Source organism: Chiloscyllium plagiosum, unplaced genomic scaffold (assembly GCF_037043375.1).
Source record: "Chiloscyllium plagiosum isolate Xiang-an unplaced genomic scaffold, Cpla_swu_hap1 HiC_scaffold_1, whole genome shotgun sequence".
NCBI classification, from domain to species: domain Eukaryota; kingdom Metazoa; phylum Chordata; class Chondrichthyes; order Orectolobiformes; family Hemiscylliidae; genus Chiloscyllium; species Chiloscyllium plagiosum.
In genome coordinates this window covers 77,953,549-77,974,052 of record NW_028270139.1, presented here as the reverse complement: position 1 = coordinate 77,974,052, position 20,504 = coordinate 77,953,549, and the positions used below count along the sequence as shown (strand labels likewise).

The 20,504-nt window shown below is 41.3% G+C and overlaps 1 protein-coding gene across 4 annotated transcripts in view; it reads left to right on the top strand.

Moving 5' to 3' along the window:
- lonrf1 (LON peptidase N-terminal domain and ring finger 1) overlaps nt 1-20,504 on the top strand; it is a 49,038-nt gene extending 28,534 nt beyond the window's left edge. For 3 of the 4 annotated variants that reach the window (XM_043690339.2, XM_087988342.1, XM_087988338.1), the window contains 4 exons: nt 5,359-5,517; nt 11,848-12,010; nt 16,600-16,749; nt 19,032-20,504. In XM_043690339.2, coding sequence (XP_043546274.1) covers nt 5,359-5,517; nt 11,848-12,010; nt 16,600-16,749; nt 19,032-19,196 — 637 coding nt within the window. In that variant the 3' untranslated portion in view covers nt 19,197-20,504. The remainder of the gene's footprint in view (nt 1-5,358; nt 5,518-11,847; nt 12,011-16,599; nt 16,750-19,031) is intronic. The other variant, XM_087988347.1, reaches the window with a different exon arrangement.

The following is a 20,504-nucleotide window of genomic DNA, read 5'->3' as shown; positions in this document are numbered from 1 at the left end:
TTCCCACTTATCTTTGCTATGTTATACTTTTTCTCTTTTAACTTTATATGTTTCTTAACTTCCCTCATCAGCCACGGCCATCCATGCCTCCTCCTAGGATCTTTCTTCCTTTTTGGAATGAACTGATCCTGCAACTTCTGCATTATTCACAGAAATATCCTCCATTGTTCCTCCACTGTCATCCCTGCTAAGGTATTGCACCATTGAACTTTGGCCAGCTCCTCCCTCATAGCTCCATAGTTCCCTTTATTCAACAGAAATATCGTCACTTCCGATTGTACCCTCTCCCTCTCAAATTGCAGATTGAAGCTTATTATGGTCACTACTTCCCAATGGCTCCTTCACTTCGAGGGCCCTGACCAATTCTGGTTCGTTGCACAATACCAGATCCAGAATTGCCTTCTCCCTGGTCGGCTCCAGCACCAGCTGCCCTAAGAATCCATCTCTGAGGCACTCCACAAAGTCTCTTTCTTGAGGTCCAATACCATCCTGATTCTCCCAGTCTACCTACATGTTGAAATCCCCCCCCATAACAACTGTCGTAACATCTTTGTGATAGGCCAATTTCAGCTCCTCATCTGACATCCAGACTACTGTTTGGGGGCCTGTCGATGACTCCCAAGAGGGTCTTTTTACCCTTAGTATTTCTCAGCTCTATCCACACTGACTCTACACCCCCTGATTCTAGGTCCCCCCATGCAAGGGACTGAATATCATCCCTTACCAACAAGGCCACCCCACCACCTCTGCCCGTCAGTCTGTCCTTACGATAGCACGTGTAGCCTTGAATATTCATTTCCCAGGCCCTGTCCACTTGAAGCCACGTTAGATTAGAGTGGTGCTGGAAAAGCACAGCAGATCAGGCAGCATCCGAGGAGCAGAAAAATCGACGTTTCGGGCAGGAGCCCTTCATCAGGAATGAGGCTGGGAGCCTCTGGGGTGGAGATAAATGGGAGGGGGTGGTGCTGGGGAGAAGGTAGCTAAGAGTGCAATAGGTGGATGGAGGTGGGGATGAAGGCGATAGGTCGGAGAGGAGGGAGGATTGTCGATAAATGACATTTGTCGAAGTGCAGATGAAACTTTGGATGTGGAAGGCTCCTTTGGGGCCTTGGATGGAGGTGAGGGGGGGAGGTGTTGGCGCAGGTTTTGCAATTCCTGCGGTGGCAGGGGAAGGTGCCAGGATGGGAGGGTGGGTTTTTGGGGGAAGGCGTGGCCCTGACCAGATAGTCACGGAGGGAACGGTCTTTGCGGAAAGTGGAAAGGGGTGCGGAGGGGAATATATCCCTGCTGGTGGGGTCCGTTTGTAGGTGGCGAAAATGTCGGCGCATGATGTGGTTTATGCGAAGGGTGGAAGGTGAGGACCGGGGGGTTCTGTCCTTGTTACGGTTGGAGGGATGGGATTTGAGAGCAGATGTGCGGGCTGTGGATGAGATGTGTTGGAGGGCACCTTCGACCACGTGGGAAGGGAAATTGCGGTCTCTAAAGAAGGAGGCCATCTTGTGTGTTCTGTGGTGGAACTGGTCCTCGGAGCAGATACAGTGGAGGGGGGGAATTGGGAATACGGGATAGCAATTTTACAGGAGGTAGGGTGGGGAGAGGTGTAATCTAGGTAGCTATGGGAGTCTGTGGGTTTGTAAAAAATGTTAGTGTTGAGTTGATCATCATTGATGGAGATGATCCAGGTGAATTTAAGGTCGGGGTGGAATGTGTTGATGAAGTTGATGAACTGCTCAACCTTCTCACAGGAGCATGAGGTGGCACTGATGCAGTCATCAATGTAGCGGAGGAAGAGGTGGGGAGTGGTGCCGGTGTTACTACGTTGCCAACAAAGAGGCCGGTGCGGGTGCCCATGGCTACCCCTTTCGTCTGGAGGAAGTGGGAGGATGCGGAGGAGAAACTGTTGAGGGTGAGGACCAGTTCAGCCAAACAAATGAGTGTCAGTGGAAGGGTACTGGTGGGGATGTCTATTTACCCTATCTTTGCCCATCCATGATTTTATAAACCTCTTTAAGGTCACCCCTCAGCATCTAGCGCTCTAGGGCAAAAAGCCCCAGCCTATTCAGCCTCTCCCTATAGCTCAAACCTGCCAATGCTGGCAACATTCTTGTAAATCTTTTCTGAACCCTATAGAGTTTCACAACAACCTTCTGTGATGCACATTTAATTTGTACAAGTTACAACCTTCCAACTCTGCAATATCCCATTTATTCCAAGTGTTTTTTGTCTGTTAATCAATCCTTCGTTGTTGCTAGTATGTTATTCCCAATCATGAGTCCTAATTTTGTATAACCTGTGAATGGGCCCTTCATCCAGTGCTTTGTTTATTCAAATGCACTTCGTCACGAAGTTTGCTCCCCCCTATTGTACTAACTCCACAAATCTGACAATTCTCTTTCAAAAGTCCATGTTAACTCTGCATCAGCTTTTGAGGTTTAAGTCCCCATGCATGGACTTGTCATTTTGCCTACTACTAATAGGAAAATTGGCCTATTGTTTTCAGCCTCATCTCAAATAACAGAATATGTTTGTTATCTTGTAATCCTTAGAAACTGTTTGACAAACGAAGGGATTCTGGCAAATCAAAACGGATGTATCTGCTATTTCTGGAACTCTGAATATTGAAATTTTATGCTGCATGTTATTTATTGGGCTCAGCAAATGTTACAGTTTGGATCCATCAGTTTTAGTGCTATTTCTTCTATTGATTCTTTTAAGTTCTTTGTCCTTGCTAGATTCTTGGTTATCCATTATTTTGGAAGGAGTAACAGGAATGCAGAGTACTGGGTTAATGGTAAGATTCTTCATAATGTAGATGAGCAGAGAGACTTTAGTGTCCAGATACATCGATCCCTGAAAGTTGCCACCCAGGTTGATAGGGTTGTTAAGAAGGCATACGGTGTGTTTGCTTTTATCGGTAGAGGGATTGAGTTCGGAACCATGAGATCATGCTGCAGCTGTACCAAATTTGGAGTATTGCGGACAGTTCTGGTCACCGCATTATTGGAAGGATGTGGAAGCTTTGGAAAGGGTTTGGAGGAGGTTTACTAGGATGTTCCCTCCCTGGTATGGAGGGAAGGTCTTATGTTGAAAGGCTGAGGGATTTGAGACTGTTTTCATTCGAGAGAAGAAGGTTGATAGGTGACTTAATTGAGACATAGAAGTTAATCAGAGGGTTAGATAGATTGGACAGTAGGAGCCTTTTTCCTCAGGTGATGGCTAGCACAAGGGGACATAGCTTTAAATTGAGAGGTGATAGATATAGGACCGATTTCAGAGGTAATTTCTTTACTCAGAGTAGAAGTTGTGTGGAATGCACTGCCTGCAACAGTAGTAGACTCGCCAACTTTTAGAGAATTTAAATGGTTATTGGATAGGCATATGGACGAGAATGCAATAGTGTAGGTTAGTTGGGCTTCAGATTGGTTTCACAGGTCAGCACAACATCGAGGGCCGAAGGAACTGTACTGCACTGTTATGCTCTGTGTTCTATCTGAAGGGTCGCTGGACCCAAAATGTTAATTCTGCTTTCTCTCCACAGATGCTGCCAGACCTGTTGAATTTCTCTAGCACTTTTAAATTTCTTAAGGTGCTTGACAGTGTAGGTGTGAGCAGTTGTTTCACCTTGTTCTAGGACAAGAGAGTGTATTTGGAGTAAGGAAGTGATACCCATTAATACATGAGATGGAACAACCTTTCTGAGGATAGTGAATCAGTGGAATTCTTTACCACAGCTAACCAGAGGTTGTCATATTTAAATCTATTTAAAGCAGAGATGAACATATTTTCAGTGAGTGAAATTGAGAGTTACTTGGAAAAGGTGAAAATGCCATGAGGATTCAGCTAATCTATGATCACATTGAATGTTGGGGTGGATTTGATGATTTGAATGTTTTGCTTCTGTTTACACATTTTATGGTACAATCAATGGTGGAATGGTGCAAGAAGGGTTCTAATAGGAGCAATGTGATAACAACCAAATGATCTATTTTAGTGCTGGTGGTCAGAGAATAAATGTCTAAGACATGGGGAGATCTCCATTGACCTTCAGCCTTGTGCCATGAGTGAATACAGCGCTTCCCTGATACTGGAGCTTCTGTCTAAATTTTGAGCTTAAGTCTCTGGAACAGGACCTCACCCCACACGTTTCTCTCTCAGGTACGAGAGTACTACCACTGAACTAAAGCAGGTGCCATTAGGTCTTTTGGTTATTTATTAGCACTTTTATGTGAGGGTTACACATGTTCAATTTACTTTAGCATATTGTCATTGAATAATTAAAGGTTACATTTCTTTATCATTTATTCTTCAGTCTGTTTAGCTCTGCTCTTGTTTACCGTTTTCCTTGTAAAGTCATTTGAATGTACCAGATGTAGTATTATGTTATGAACAAAGACTGTTTAGAAGTGTCAATGACAATGGAAATGTAAGTTTAGTAAGGGATCAGATTATATTTTAGTACATTTACTTGCACGGGGATATTAACCTTTCAATGCATGGTTTAGATTAGATTACTTACAGTGTGGAAACAGGCCCTTTGGCCCAACAAGTCCACATTGACCTCCAAAGAGCAACCCACCCAGACCTATTCCCCTACATGTACCCCTTCACCTAATACTACAGGCAGTTTAGCATGGCCAATTCACCTAGCCAGCACATTTTTGGACAGTGAGAGGAAACCGGAGCAGCCAGAGGAAACCCACGCATACATGGGCAGAATGTGCAAACTCCAAACAGACAGTCTGCCTGAGGCAGGAATTGAACCCGGGTCTCTGGCGCTGTGAGGTAGCAGTGCTAACCAGTGCGCCACCATGCCGCCCACTATTATTAGCTGTGTAAATTGTATAACAGATCTGTATAATATGTGATTAAAGTTATACAGCGTGTCTTGTATTTGGAATAAGGAATTTAGTTTTATACTTGATGTCCTTGCAATTCCTGTTTTATTTCAGGAGGTGGTCCTTCTGTAAAATTGCTGAAAGCCTTCTGTAATCTAATTGCATTTCTTTCCTATGGAAAATGAAGACATAACTGATATCTCTGTAAACAAATATGAAATGGAAGTGTCCATTAAGGTTTTATTGTTAATCAGTTTTCTTTTAGAAGCAGAGAAAACATGAAAGTATATCTTGGTATTGATTATCACTTGTATTCAACTTTGCTCAAAAATAAAGATCCTGTAATGTTAGTTCATAGAATTTGCCAGTTTTTCATTTTTAGATATTTTTAACTTTTTCTCATGTAATTATATTGTGGTTACAATATCAAATTCTTTCATGGGAAAGTAGGTTTTGAAGAAAGGATCTGAAAGAATTTAAGACGTTGTGAAATGTTGAGTCCTACTTCTTTTTTCTTTTCCAGTTTGACCAAAAATGTTCCCATCTTTGTGTGCACTATGGCGTACCCTACTGTGCCTTGTCCTCTTCATATTTTTGAGCCACGGTATAGGCTTATGATTCGAAGATGTATTGAGACTGGTACAAAACAATTTGGAATGTGCACCAGTGACGCACATAATGGGTATGTTGTAAACTCGTTGTGACTAGTGTTTTCAAGTTATTTCCAATCAGCCCTTGTAACAGGATCTTAAGTAAAAATACCATTAGATTAGAAAAGCAGCACATATAATCCCTCTATTTAAGAATACAGACAGTAAACTAAAAGCAACTTAGCTTGGTATATGTCATGCAGAAGTGCGAGAAGCAACATTGAAGAATGTGTAGCAAGACAGTTAATAAAATCTCCAATATAACAAAAGAGTCAGTATTTTATGGGAAGGGGAAATCATATTTCACAAATTTATTAGACTTTTTTGAAGGGTGAGGTGTAATAGATGAATGGAAGATGTATAGTACTTGGAAATGGAGTGTATTTGATAAGGTGCCTTATCAAATGCTGTTGCAGAAAATAATAGGCTCGATTGATTATTGGCTGGCTGCAAATAGTATGCATAAATAGGTCTTTTAGCAGACATACTCCTACTGGTGTTCTTGTTTTTTATAATTTATATCAATAGCTTAGATGAAGGGGAGCAAAGGTTTACAGTTAAATTTGAAGCCAACACCAAGATATATAGAAACTATTGTGAAGAAGACAATGAGGCTGCAGATGGATATAGTTTAGTTAAATGAGTGGTCAAAATCTGGTAGTCGAAGTAACATGGGCAAATGTAAAGTTCATTATTCTGGAAGAATGAAATAAGTTATTACTTAAATATAGAATGACTGCTGAAATTTAAGGTGCCCATGGATTTGCATATGTGAATCAGTGTTGTGTACAGGTACAGTATTTAGTCAAAAAAGGCTAATGGAATGCGATACTTCATTACAAGAGGAATTGAACATAAAAATAAGAATGTTGTGCTTCAGCTATATAACCATTAATGAGGCCTCAGAGTCATAGAGATATACAGCACGGAAACAGACCCTTCGGTCCAACTTGTCCATGCCGATGAGACATTCCAACCCAATCTTGTCCCACCTGCCAGCAGCCAACCCATATAATCCAAACCCTTCGTATTCCAACCTGGCAACGTCCTTGTAAATCTTTTCTGAACCCTTTCAAGTTCCACAACATCCTTCCGATAAGAAGGAGACCACAATTGCATGCAGCATTCCAAAAGTGGCCTAACTAATGTCCTGCACAGCCACAACATGACCTCCCAACTCCTGTACTCCATGCTCTGACCAATAAAGGAAAGCATACCAAATGCCTTCTTCACTATCCTATCTACCTGCGACTCCACTTTCAAGGAGCTATGAACCTGCACTGCAAGGTCTCTTCGTTCAATAACACTCCCTAGGACCTTACCATTAAGTGTATAAGTCCTGCTAAGATTTGCTTTCCCAAAATGCAGCATCTCGCATTTATCTAAATTAAACTCCATTGGCCCATCTGATCATCTGTTGCAATCTAAAGTAACCTTCTTCGCTATCCACTATGCCTTTAGTTTTAGTGTCATCTGCAAACTTACTAATTGTACCTCTTATGCTCGCATCCAGATTATTTATGTAAATGACAAAAAGTAGTGGATCCAACGCCGATCCATGTGACACTCTACTGGTCACAGGCCTCCAGTTGAAAAACAACCCTCCACCATCATCCTCTGTCGTCTACCTTTGAGCGAATTCTGTATCCAAATGGCTAGTTCTCCCTGTATTCCATGAGATCAAACCTTGCCAACCAGTCTCCCCTGGGGAACCTTGTCAAACGCCTTACTGAAGTCTGTATAGATTACGTCCACTGCTCTGCCCTCCTCAATCCTCTTTGTTACTTCTTCAAAAGACTCAGTCAAGTTTGTGAGACATGATTATCCATGCACAAAGCCATGTTGACTATCCCTAATCAACCCTTGCCTTTCCAAATACATGTACATCCTGTCCCTCAGGATTCCCTCTGAAAACCTGCCCACCACTGATATCAGGCTCACTGGTCTATAGTTCCCTAGCTTGTCCTTACCACCCTTCTTAAACAGTGGCACCAAGTGAGTCCATCTCCAGTCTCTGGCACCTCACTTGTGACTATCAATGATACAAATATCTCAGTAAGAGGCCCAGCAATCACTTTTCTAGCTTCCCACAGAGTTCTGGAGTACACCTGATCAGGTCCTGAGGATTTATCCATTTTTCTGTGTTTCAAGACATCCAGCACTTCCTTCTTTGTAATATGGACATTTTTCAAGATGTTACCTTGTATTTCCCTACAGCTTATATCTTTGTCCTTTTCCACAGTAAATACTGATGCAAAATACTCGTTTAAATCTCCCCCATCTCCTGTGGCTCCACGCAAAGTCTGTCTCGCTGATCTTTTGAGGGGCCCTATTCTCTCCTAGTTACACTTTTGTCCTTGATGTATTTGTAAAAATCCTTTAGTTTCTCCTTAACTCGATTTGCTAAAGCTATCTCATGTCCCCTTTTTGCCGTCCTGATTTCCCTCTTAAGTATACTCCTATTGCTTTATACCTTTCTAAGGATTCTCTTGATCTCTGCTGTCTATACCTGACATATGCTTCCTTCTTTTGCTTAACCAAACCCTCAATTTCTTTAGTCATCCAGCCTTTCCTTTCACCCTGACAGGAATATACTTTCTCTGGATTCTCGTTATCTTATTTCTGAAGGCTTCCCATTTTCCAGCCGTCCCTTTACCTGCAAACAGCTGCCCCCAATCAGCTTTTGAAAGTTCTTGCCTCATACCGTCAAAATGAGCCTTCCTCCAATTTAGAACTTCAACTTTTAGATCTGGTCTATCCTTTTCCATCACTATTTTAAAATGAATAGAATTATGGTCGCTGGCCCCAAAGTGCTCCCCCACTGACACCTCAGTCACCCGCCCTGCCTTATTTCCCAAGAATAGATCAAGCTTTGCACCTTCTCTAGTAGGCATATTCACATACTGAATCAGAAAATTTTCTTGTACACACTTAACAAATTCCTCTCCATCTAAACTCTTAACACTATGGCAGGCCCAATCTGTGTTTGGAAAGTTAAAATTGCCTGCCATAAACACATTATTCTTACAGATAGCTGAGATCTCCTTACAAATTTGTTTCTCGATTTCCCTCTGACTATTAGGGGGTGTAGTATACAATACCAATAAGGTGATCATCCATTTCTTATTTCAGTTCCACCCAAATAACTTCCCTAGCTGTAATGGCATCCCTTATCAAAAATGCCACTCCCCCTCCTCCCTTGCCTCCCTTTCTATCCTTCCTGTAGCATTTGTGTCCTGGAACATAAAGCTGCCATTCCTGAACCACATTTCTATGTAATTGCTATGATGTCCCAGACCCATGTTCCTAACCATGCCGTGAGTTCATCTGCCTTCCCTGTTAGGCCTCTTGCATTGAAATAAGTGCAGTTTAACTTATCAGTCCTATCTTGATCTCTGCTTTGTCCCTGCCTGCCCTGACTGTTTGACTCGCTTCTTTTCTCAACTGTACCAGTCTCAGATTGATCTCATTTCCTCACTATCTGTCTGCTTCTCCCCCCTCCCCCAACAATCGTACTAGTTTAAAACCACTCGAGCAGCTCTAGCAAATCTCCCTGCCAGTTTATTAGTTCCCTTCCAATTCGGGTGCAATCCATCCTTATTGTACAGGTCACTTCTACCCCAGAAGAGATTCCAATGATCCAAAAATGTGAATCCTTCTCCCATACACCAGATTCTCAGCCACACATTCATCTGCTCTGTCCTCCTATTCCTACCCTCACTAGTTCGAAGCACCGGGAGTAATCCAGATCCTTCAACCCTTGAATTCCTGCCTAACTCTCTATATTTTCCCTTCAGAATCTCAACCTTTTCCCTTCCTATGTCATTGGTTCCAATGTGGACAAATGACCACTTGCTGGCCTCTCTCCACCTTGAGAACATTCTACGCCCTCTCTGAGACATCCTTGTTCCTGGCACTAGGGAAGCAACACGCCATTCTGATTTTTTTGCTGCTGGCCGCAGAAACGTCTGTCTGTGCCTCAGACTAGAGAGTTCCCTAACACAATTGATTTCTTGGAACCCAACGTACCTCTCATTGCATTACAGCCAGTCTCGTTACCAGAAACTTGGCTGTTCATGCTATATTCCCCTGCGAATCGATCACCCACTACATTTTCCATCTTGACTACTGTGCAATTTGGCCTCATTATTTAAGGAAGGATGTAAGTGAGTGGGAAGTGATCCAGAGGAGGTTTTTCGATTAATACCTGAAATGAGTGCATTGTGTTATGAGGGCAGGTTTCACAAGATGGCCTTGTTTCCAGTGGAGTTGAAGAATAAAGGGTGACTTGAATGAAGTATTAAAGACCCTCAATGGTCTTGACTGGATGAACATGGAAGAGATGTGGGTGTGCCCAGAACTTGGGCACCATTTTTAAATCAAAGAGTTGCCCTTTTACCTCATAAATGAGCATTATCTTCTTTCAAGGATTGAGAGACTTTGGAACACTGTCCTGCCTTGGAAGGTGGCAGAATCAAGATCATTGCAGTTAAATTTAACGAGAGTAGATGAAAATATGGAGTTTTAAGAGACTGTCATGATCTTAATTGATAGTGGAACTTGAGAGCCTGATTGGTATGATAAGGTAGCTAATACTTGTTAAACTGATTTAACAATAAACAATGTTCGTGATATTTCTAAATTTGGAACTTGATTTGTTAAATGAACCACGAAAATGGAAATACAGTTGTATTGCAGCTTTAGGATTCGAAACTATTGGGCATTAGTGTAATCCACAGCAACCACCCATGCAGTTGAGGAACTTGAATTCAGAGTTGATATGCTGGCATCTGAGCTTTGGAGAAGGCAGTTACATCCTAAGCTAGGTACTTCACTTTCATCTGTCGTCAGGAACAGGCCATGACTGAGAGTGAGGCAGCTATGGGGACCAAGAAAGACCATTTTGTTTTGTATTTTTCCACAGATTTCTGAAGTCTGTGTGACTGAAATGTCTCCATGTGGGTGCAAGTACAACGGTGTGCTGGAACATCCTAGTATGGCTGTGCAACTCAGATTCAATGTTGTTTAGACGTTAGTAGTGGCGGAGCCTCAGGCTCTACAATGATCTAACAGGTTCAAAGATCATGCAGCTTGTGTGGAGTGGAGTAAAACAGATGAACAACTGATCATTGCACAGTGGTGTATGGATTCATTCAAACGGGTGGAGTAAAAAGGAAGATAGTTACAGCAGTGATAGTGTAGTTACAGGGAAATAGGTATGCTTCTCTCCAGCCAAGAGCGTGAATGCGGAAGGCTGTCGTGTCTACCTTGTACATAGATGGCGCAGTGGCTCAGTAGTTAGCACTGCTGCCTCACAGCACCAGGGTCCCAGGTTCAATTCCAGCCTCTGATGACTGTCTGTGTGGAGTTTGCACATTCGCCCCATGTCTGCGTGGGTTTCCTTCAGGTGCTCCGGTTTCCTCCCACAGTCCAAAGATGTGCAGGTTAGGTGAATTGGCCAAGCTAAATTGCCCATAGTGCTAGGTGCATTAGTCAGAGGGAAATGGATCTGGGTGGGTTACTCTTCGGAGGGTCGGTGTGGACTAGTTGGGCCAAAGGGCCTGTTTCCGCACTGTAGGGAATCTAATCTACCCTACAGTGATAAACAACATCAATAGAGGAGAAAATGGGAGTGGAAGAATCCAAATTCTCATTCAAATGGGTACCAACAACATGGGTAGAATTGAGAAAGGGGTTCTTTTGTGGGAGTATGACTTACTACACCCTCCTTTTAAAAATGGAACCACAAGATGATAGTTCTTGGATTATAACCAGAGCTGTAAGCAAGTAGTATGTTAATCTTTTTATTGCAAAGGAATTGGATTAAAATCCCACTCCGTTGTATGCTACCTAGGCAAGACCTGGAGAACTGTTTACAGTTCTGCTGTTTTTACCCAAAGAGATATGTATTTACCTTGAAAGATGTGGAGATGATTCATTAGACTGATAGAGATTGTCCTATTAGGACGGTTTGAGTAGATCTGTCCTATTTCTCAAATTTGATAAATTTCTCTCAGATTGGAGAAAAAAAGTGATGATCTCTTTGAAAAGTATGCACTTCCTAATGGACTTCACAATAGATATTGGGAACAGTATTTTCCCTGGTTACAACGAGGTCAGAGCCTTCGAACAAAAGGACGGGATAAATTTCTTCTATGAGAGTGTTTGAGTCTTTAGAATTTTCTAGCAAGAAACTGTGCATGTTGAGTAATTGAGTACCTCCAAGGATATAAGATTGGTGCAAGAAGATGTAGCTGCAGGTGATTAATCGTTAGCTTGTTCGAATAAAGGAGTATAATTGAAGGTTCTTCTATTAAAGTTGTATTCTTTGATTTAATGAAAGTGATGTCTATTATTTACAGATTTGCAGATTATGGCTGTGTGCTGCATATAAGAAACATTCACTTCCTTCCTGATGGACGATCTATTGTTGATACAGTTGGAGGAAATTGTTTCAAGGTTTTGGAAAGAAGGCAAAGGGATGGATATTACATTGCCAATATCGAATACTTGAAAGATGTTAAGGTAAAGATAATTTGAAGCACTTAAAGGTATTACAGACTGTAGCAAGGAGTGATTGCAGCTAGTTGATTGGGTAACAGAACCAATCAGCACTAGTAGATCATTCAGCTCTTTGAACCTGCTGCACCATTCAACATGAATATATCTGATCCTCTATCTCAATGTATTCTGCTTTCCCCTTATCCTTTGTCTTTAAAATCTAAAAATGTATCTGTCTCTTTCTTGAATATGTTTAATGACTTCTCCACAGCCTTCTGTGGCAGTGAATTCCACAGGTTCACTATATACTTTTGAATAAAGAAAGTTTTCCTTGTCTTAGTCCTAAATGGTCTACCCTGTATCCTGGGACTATCATCTGGTTCTAGATTCCTCAACTCTGAAAAAGTGAGCACTGCAGAGTCAAAAAGTGTTGCTGCAAAAGCACAGCAGGTCAGGCAGCATCCGAGGAGCAGGTGAGTTGACATTTCAGGCATAAGCTCTTCATCAGGAATGCATTCTTGATGAAGGGCTTATGCCCAAAACGTCGACTCTCCCGCTCCTTGGATGCTGCCTGACCTGCTTTGCTTTTCCAGCACCACCCTTTTTGACTCTAGATTCCTCAGCCAAGGAAATTGGCTGGTCTACCCAGCTATTTTCTTTTCATTTGCTAACAATTCTACCTCAACTCCCTCACCTTTTGGTCTGTCTTTCTTCAATAATGAATAGCTCTGTACGTTTGTAAGGCTACAGCCATAACTCTGTAATATCAATTGTATCAAAACTGTTCAAATCAATTTGCACAGATCTACCCTATTATGAATGCTCTGCATATTAAGACATAATCGTTGGACCTGTCCTTTTAACATTGGCCATCATCTTGACTTTAGTTTGCACTATTACCTCATTTATTTGTCATCCTTGATCTTTTTTCTGCATTCCACATTTGCTCTTACCTTTCTGTCTTTTGTTTCTATACTTGTTTCTCTGTCCTCTGTTTCCTTACTCAGTTTCCATTTTCCTATTCTATTTTAAACACTTTACAACATCACAAGCAAACACTCCACCGAGGATATTGGTCCCAGTTATTCCCAGATGCAACCTGTTATGCTTGTACTGATAGAAAGTGAGGACTGCAGATGCTGGAGATCAGAGCTGAAAAATGTGTTGCTGGAAAAGCGCAGCAGGTCAGGCAGCATCCAAGGAGCAGGAGAATCGACGTTTTGGGCATAAGCCCTTCTTCAGGAATGTGGAGGATGCGCCAAGCAGGCTAAGATAAAAGGTAGGGAGTAGGGACTTGGGGAGGGGTGTTAGAAATGCGATAGGTGGAAGGAGGTTAAGGTGACGGTGTTAGGCCGGAGAGGGGGTGGGGGCGGAGAGGTCGGGAAGAAGATTGCAGGTCAAGAGGGCAGTGCTGAATCCGGGGGTTGGGACTGAGATAAGGTTGGGGGGAGGGGAAATGAGGAAGCAGGGGAAATGAGGAAGCTGGAGAAATCTGCATTCATCCCGTGTGGTTGGAGGGTTCCTAGGCGGAAGATGAGGCACTCTTCCTCCAGGAGTCGTGTTGCCATGGTCTGGCGATGGAGGGGACCAGAGATGTTATTACGTATTTCTGGAGCAGGTGGGACTGAAACCTGGGCCTCCCAATTCAAGGGTAGGGACTTTACCTCTGTACCACAAGAGGGCCTGCCAGCATTCTGTAAACTTTTTTGATCATTTTCAACACCTGTTTGTGACATTTTAAAGATCTGTGCATTTTAAAGTACCCTGATCTATCCTTTTTTTTGGTCCAAAATAGATGACCTTGCACTTGGTTACATTGGACCCTAGCTTACTAAAGTTACGAGCCTTGAGCTGTTTTAATATGGTGTCCACTGGACGAACAGTTGGCTTAGTTAACTGAAGCAGCAGCTGAAACCAGATCCCTTACTGGGTCATTTGGGTCTTTTGTCTAGTTTTACATGATAATACAACTGAAAATAGTGTGCTGGGAGTTGTGTTTAAAAGGAAGGAAAGGAGGTGTCCCTTTGCTTTCACTTCTCTATTTAACTCTTAAAGAATTAGTTCCTACTCTGTACAACAGAAAAAGTAAGTTATTATGTGGTAGGTGACTGAGATTTATTCTGTTTCTAAGATTCAAAATGTTGTAGAAACTTGAGGTAAGGTTTATAAACATATAAAAACAAAATTAAGGAACAGATTAGAACGCATTAAGTATGGTAGGGTGATGTGGCACAGCTGCAGCATGGGGAGGATTCCTGAAGTCTGTTGAATTCAGGACAAACCCACCCGCTGTAAGTAAAGTTTGAACAGCTTCCACTTGGAACTTGAGCTGGAGGCTGAAATGCAGGCGCTACTTCGATTCTATGTACCAGGCGACAGTCATATCTCTTGGAATAATTATGGTCAGTGTTTAGGGACAGGAGAGTGACTGAGACTGAAGAAAACCTGGCCTTAGAAGTTGCCCAAGAAGTTTGAAGTTCTTCAGCTGCACGATGGATGAGCTACCTGACCATGGCACATTGGTGCAGGAAACCATACAAGTGGGAGAAACAAAAAGCGTTATAGTTACAGCATAGTGAGGGGGATTGACACATGTCCTGTAGCCAAGTGTATTCCAGATGACTGTGTCGCTCGCCCCTTTTCAGGGTTGAGGATATCTGATTGGCAACTGGACAAAAATTTGGAATAGGAGGGGCAGCATCCATAAGTCATGCTTGATGTAGATACCAATGATGTCGACAAGAAAAGGCTATTCTGCGCAGTCAGTATAAGAAGCTGAATACCACAATAAGAAGCAGAAACTCAACTGTCATGACGTGTGGAACATTCCCTAAATCATGTGCAAATTGGCATAGGATAAATCAGATTAGAGACATTAGTCCTTGAAGTGGGAGAAGTGATCTCTGGTTCATGAGTTAATATGGCTTTCTGAAAGTCGAGTGTGTGGTGCTGGAAAAGCACAGCAGGTCAGGCAGCATCCAAGGAGGAGGAGAATTGACGTTTTGGGCATAAGCCCTTTTTATGCACGAATCGTCGATTCTCCTGCTCCTCGGATGCTGCCTGACCTGTGTTTTTCCAGCACTACAGTCACGATTTTCATCTCCACCACCTGCAGCCTTCACCTTTTTCCCATGGCTTTCTGAAAGGGAAATCATGAATCTGTTGTAGTTCTTTTGAGGAAGTAGCGTATCCTGTGGAGAAAGACGATCCCTTTAAAGATCTCTATAAAAGGAATAAAGAATGAGGATGGATTATTCGTTAATTGGGTAATGAATGTGCTCAACTTGGATTTTCAGAAGGCATTTGCTATTAGCTTTGGTGTAGGGAGCAGTGTATTGGCATGGATAGAGGATTGGTTTGCTTTGGGAAGCACAGTAGACATAAATGGGTCTTTTTCAAGTTGGCAAGATATAGCTAGTGATGTCACGGGGTCAGTGCAGGAACCTCAACTGTTTGCAATTTATGTAAATGAGTTGGATGAAATGATTAAATTTGCTGGTGACAAAAAAGATAGTTAGAAATGTGAACTGTGAAAAGACCAGAGGGACAAGAAGATATAGGTTAAGTGAGTGGGCAGAGATCTGACAAGTAGAGTATAACGTGGAAAATGTGAAACTATCCATTTGGCAAGAAATTTTTTTTTAAATCTAAATGGTGAGAAATTGCAGAAATCTGATTGAGGAATCTGGATGTCCCCTTACCGAATCTCACAAGGCTAGTGTATAGTACAGCAATTTAAGAACGTTAATAAAATATTATTATTTATTGCAAGAGGAATTAAATACAAAAATAAGGAGGCTATGTTCCAGGGCACTAGTGGCCCTACAGCTGAAGTACGTCTTCCCATTTAAGGAAGACTGCAAATGCTTCGAAGTGACTGAGAATATTGTAACACTTTAACTCTTAGAATGGTGGGGTTATCTTGATAGGAAATATTGGACAGGTTAGGTTTGTATCCGCTGGAGTTTAGAAGAGTGAGAGACTACTTGATTTAAACATATAAGATATGAGAGCTCTTGATGGCTTGGATCTGGAGAGGATGTTTCCTGTTTTGAGGGAATGTATAACTAGAGGTCCCTGTTTAAAAGTAAGAGGGTGTCGATTTAAAATTCCATATTCCAAGAAAACATTTTATTAAAAAGTGTTGGTCGCCTGTTATCTTATTTCAAAGTGAAACAAAACTGAAAACAAGACTAGATTCCAGAATGGGTGGTATTGGCAAGAATGCCATTTGTTTTGATATGGTAACTAGCCTTTAAGGTTTTGGTGACCATTTTTATTAAGCTAGCTTATTAAAACAAATTCTTTCATAATTAATTTCTTGTATCTCAACTATATGATTTTGATATTAATATAGAATTATCAATATTTTTGTACACCATTTCGGTTTTTGTGTTAAGATTCAAACAGTTAATTTGAACTTGATTTTGTCTTGCATGTAGTTATGATATAGTGTAATAATTTCAGTACAGTTTGGCTCAAATGGTTATTACTGCAAATGTTATCACTTCAGAGTTCTCAGATTTCATATACCCTGTATTTCAATGTCAGTTTTTATCACCAGTTGTTCTTTAGAAGTTTGTATTTAAATATAAATCCATATTTGTTTGCAGGTTACAGGAGAGGAATTGGATGAACTTATAGATCTTCATGATGAGGTGTATGCACAAGCTTGTAAATGGTTTCAAAACTTGAAAAGTCGATTCCACAGTCAAATCCTTCAGCATTTTGGTCCAATTCCAGAGAGAGAAACAGATTTACAGGTATTGTGACTCTCTATTTATTTTTTTTTGTGGTTGCCATAGTGAATAATATTGCACTTGGGTACTGTCCACCTTATTTGAAATCAGTAAGCCACAATATGAATATGGGCATCTCAAACTCTTTTCACATTGATACAAGTCATCATAAAAACAGAACCAACTGTTTAGCACCATGATATATACAAGTGATGGGAATTACATGTGCTAAGCAGGGTGTGCAAAGTCTTGGGTGACAAAAGGCAAAGTAAATATGTAACCTTAAGGAGACTTTTGAAGATGCAGTACAGATGAAGCATGATGGAGGAATTTAGGAAGAAAAGTCCTAGGTGCCAAGTGTGTGATAGCTAATAGTGGTGAAGTTAGTGGGAGAGGAGGGAAATGCACAGTACTCCAGATTAGAGTAGATGATGTGAGTTAAATTGCTGAGGGATTTAATAATTTTTAGTTACAATGCTCTAAACAGTATCAACGTAAGTTTATTTTAAGTACACTGTCTCTAATTTTTGGAACTACTGGGACGTATTGTAAGCTTTTGTCTTAAAATTTAACATTTAGGGTTTTGAAAAATCACGCAATGCAGTAATAGAGTCATAGAGATGTACAGCACGGAAACAGATCCTTTGCTCCAACCAGATATCCCAACCCAGTCTAGTTCCACCTGCCAACACCTGGTCCATATCCCTCTAAACCCTTCCTAATAATATACCCATCCAAATATCTTTTAAATGTTGCAATTGTACCAGCCTCCATCGCTTCCTCTGGCAGCTCATTCCATACACGCACCACCCTCTGTATGAAAAGGTTGCCCCTTAGGTCTCATTTATATCTTTATCCTCTCACCCTAAACCACTGCCCTCTAGTTCTGGACTCTCCCACCCCAGGGGAAAGACTTTGTCTGTTTATCCTATCCATGCCCCTCGTGATTTTTTAAACATCTATAAGGTCACTCCTCAGCCTCCAACGCTCCAGGGAAAACAGTCCCAGCCTGTTCAGCCTCTCCCTATAGCTCAAATCCTCCAACCCTGGCAACATCCTTGTAAATCTTTTCTGAACCCTTTTAAGTTTCAAAACATCTTTCCAATAGGAAGGAGACCAGAATTGCACACAATATTCCAACAGTGTCTTGTACAACCGCAACATGACCTCCCAACTCTTGTACTCAGTACTCTGACCGATAAAGGAAAGCATACCAAACGCCGCTTTCACTATTGTATCTACCTGCGACTCCACTTTTAAGGAGCTATGAACCTGCACTCCAAGGTCTCTTTGTGCAGCAACACTCCCTAGGACCTTACCATTAAGTGTATAAGTCCTGCTAAGATTTGCTTTCCCAGAATGTAGCACCTTGCATTTATCTGAATTAAACTCCATCTGACACTTCTCAGCCCATTGGCCCATCTGATCAACATTCCGTTGTACTCTGAGGTAACCTTCTTCGCTGTCCTCTACATCTCCAATTTTGGTGTCATCTGCAAACTTACTAACTGCACCTCTTATGCTCACATCCAAATCATTTATGTAAATGATAAGTATTGGACCCAGCACTGATCCTTGTGACACTCCACTGGTTATAGGCCTCCAGTCTGGTATAAAACCCTCCACCACCGCCCTCTGTCTTCTACCTTTGAGCCAGTTCTGTATCCAAATGGCTAGTTCTCCCTGTATTCCATGAGATCTAACCTTGCTAATCAGTCTCCAATGGGGAACCTTGTTGAACACCTTACTGAAGTCCACATAGATCACATCCACTGCTCTGCCCTCATCAATCCTCTTTGTTACTTCTTCAAAAAACCTTTCTTAAACTGTGGAACCACGTTAGCCAACCTCCAGTCTTCTGGCACCTCACCTGTGACTATTGATGATACAAATATCTCAGCAAGAGGCCCAGCAATCAGTTTCCTAGCTTCCCACAGAGTTCTAGGGTACACCTGATCAGGTCCTGGGGATTTATCCACCTTCATGTGTTTCAAGACATCCAGCACTTCCTCCTCTGTAATAGGGACATTTTTTCAAGATGTCACCATCTATTTCACTACATTCAATATCTTCTAAATACTGATGCAAAATACTTGTTTAGTATCTTCCCCCATCTCCTGCGGCTCCACACAATATCCCTTTATCATCTCCAGGACTATTATTTGGCAATTTATCTTGCTGTTATGGAGACCTTTCTTGTCTTATAATAGTTACCACACTGAAGTTACTCACTTGGCTGTAAAACACGAAGATGTTTGGAGATTGTGAAAGCAAGTATTTTTTCCTTGAACAATATTTGTATTTAGGGCCCCCCAAATGGACCTGCTTGGTGTTGGTGGCTTCTTGCTGTTCTTCCTGTGGATCCAAAATATCAGCTTTCTGTGTTGTCTATGACATCCTTAATGAACCGCTTAATCAAAATTCAGAAGATTTTGACATACTTCTCGAATGCAAGAGATCAATCCAAGTGACAATCAGCCTGGACTTGCTTCAAGGATCATGAAATCCTCTTTCTAATCGGGGATAGATTATTTGTTATTTTTTTCATATGCGGTGCTGGTTTCAGTAAGATGCAAGTAGCAGACATAGTCTTGAAAGGAATTGCAAAATATGCTGATAACAGAAAGAAAACCTGACCGTATTTATTTCCTACTAAGAAGGTTTTGTGACAGACCATCCTCTACTCCATTTCTATGAAATTTTGAATAAACAGAAATTCTATGATTTTTGTACTAAGTTTTGAAGTTGTACTGATTATTTGAACTAGCATTACTTGATGCACAGTTCAGAGCACTATAGATGTGTTCTTTTAGCAATATAATAGAAATTTGCAAACTTCCATCTGATTACCACAAATAATTTTGAGTTTGCCATTACCTATCCTGAATTGGCAAATTTTTGCTGTGGTATGGGTGCTGGCAACCCTGTGACCCATAGTCAAAAATCACACAAAACTAGGTTATAGTCCAACAGGTTTATTTGGAAGCACTAACTTTCGGAGAACTTCCCCTTCATCAGGTGGTTGTGGAGTGCTTCCAAATAAACCTGGTGTTGTGATTTTTAACTTTGTACACCCCAGTCCAACACAAGCGTCTCCAAATCTGTGACCCACAGTGAGAGAAACTGACATGCAGCAAGTTATTTGACTATGGCTAATCTGTGCATCATATGTCCTCACTTATTGGCAATATACATTCACTTCCCAGCAAGGGCAACTAGATAGCAGATAAGCAGTTTTCACCTTCCTCAACACTTCACAATTTTTTAATGGTCAAAACTGACCGACTCTACATAAAAACAATTAACAAAACTAGGACTTCCTCGTATATGTGGCATATTATCACATCAGACATATGTTGCATACACTTACAAATCTATCAGGCAAGATTCTCCAATTCTGTGAAATGGCATACCTGTCCTGTGCATTAATTATATATCATAAAATTATAATCCTAAGAAGAGGCCAACCTTAATACAACTATTTTTAGACTTAAATTTCAGCTCAGTTACAGATTACATTTTGCTAATCTGAGCAATAAATTATGAACTCGTAAGTCTGTTTTTGTTTGAAAAAGCAAAAATCTCAACATTTAGTGTTGTAATGGTTTCTATCTTTGCTCCGATGACTTGTATTTTCTTTGCGATTATGTGCTGGCGGTGTGTAATTATGCCAGGCATTGCCTTTCTGATCTGTAAATTTGTACAAGGTTTATACAAATGTTCAGCTTTGAATTGTATTTAATTTATTTTTTTGAATAAAATAAAGATCAGAAATGAAA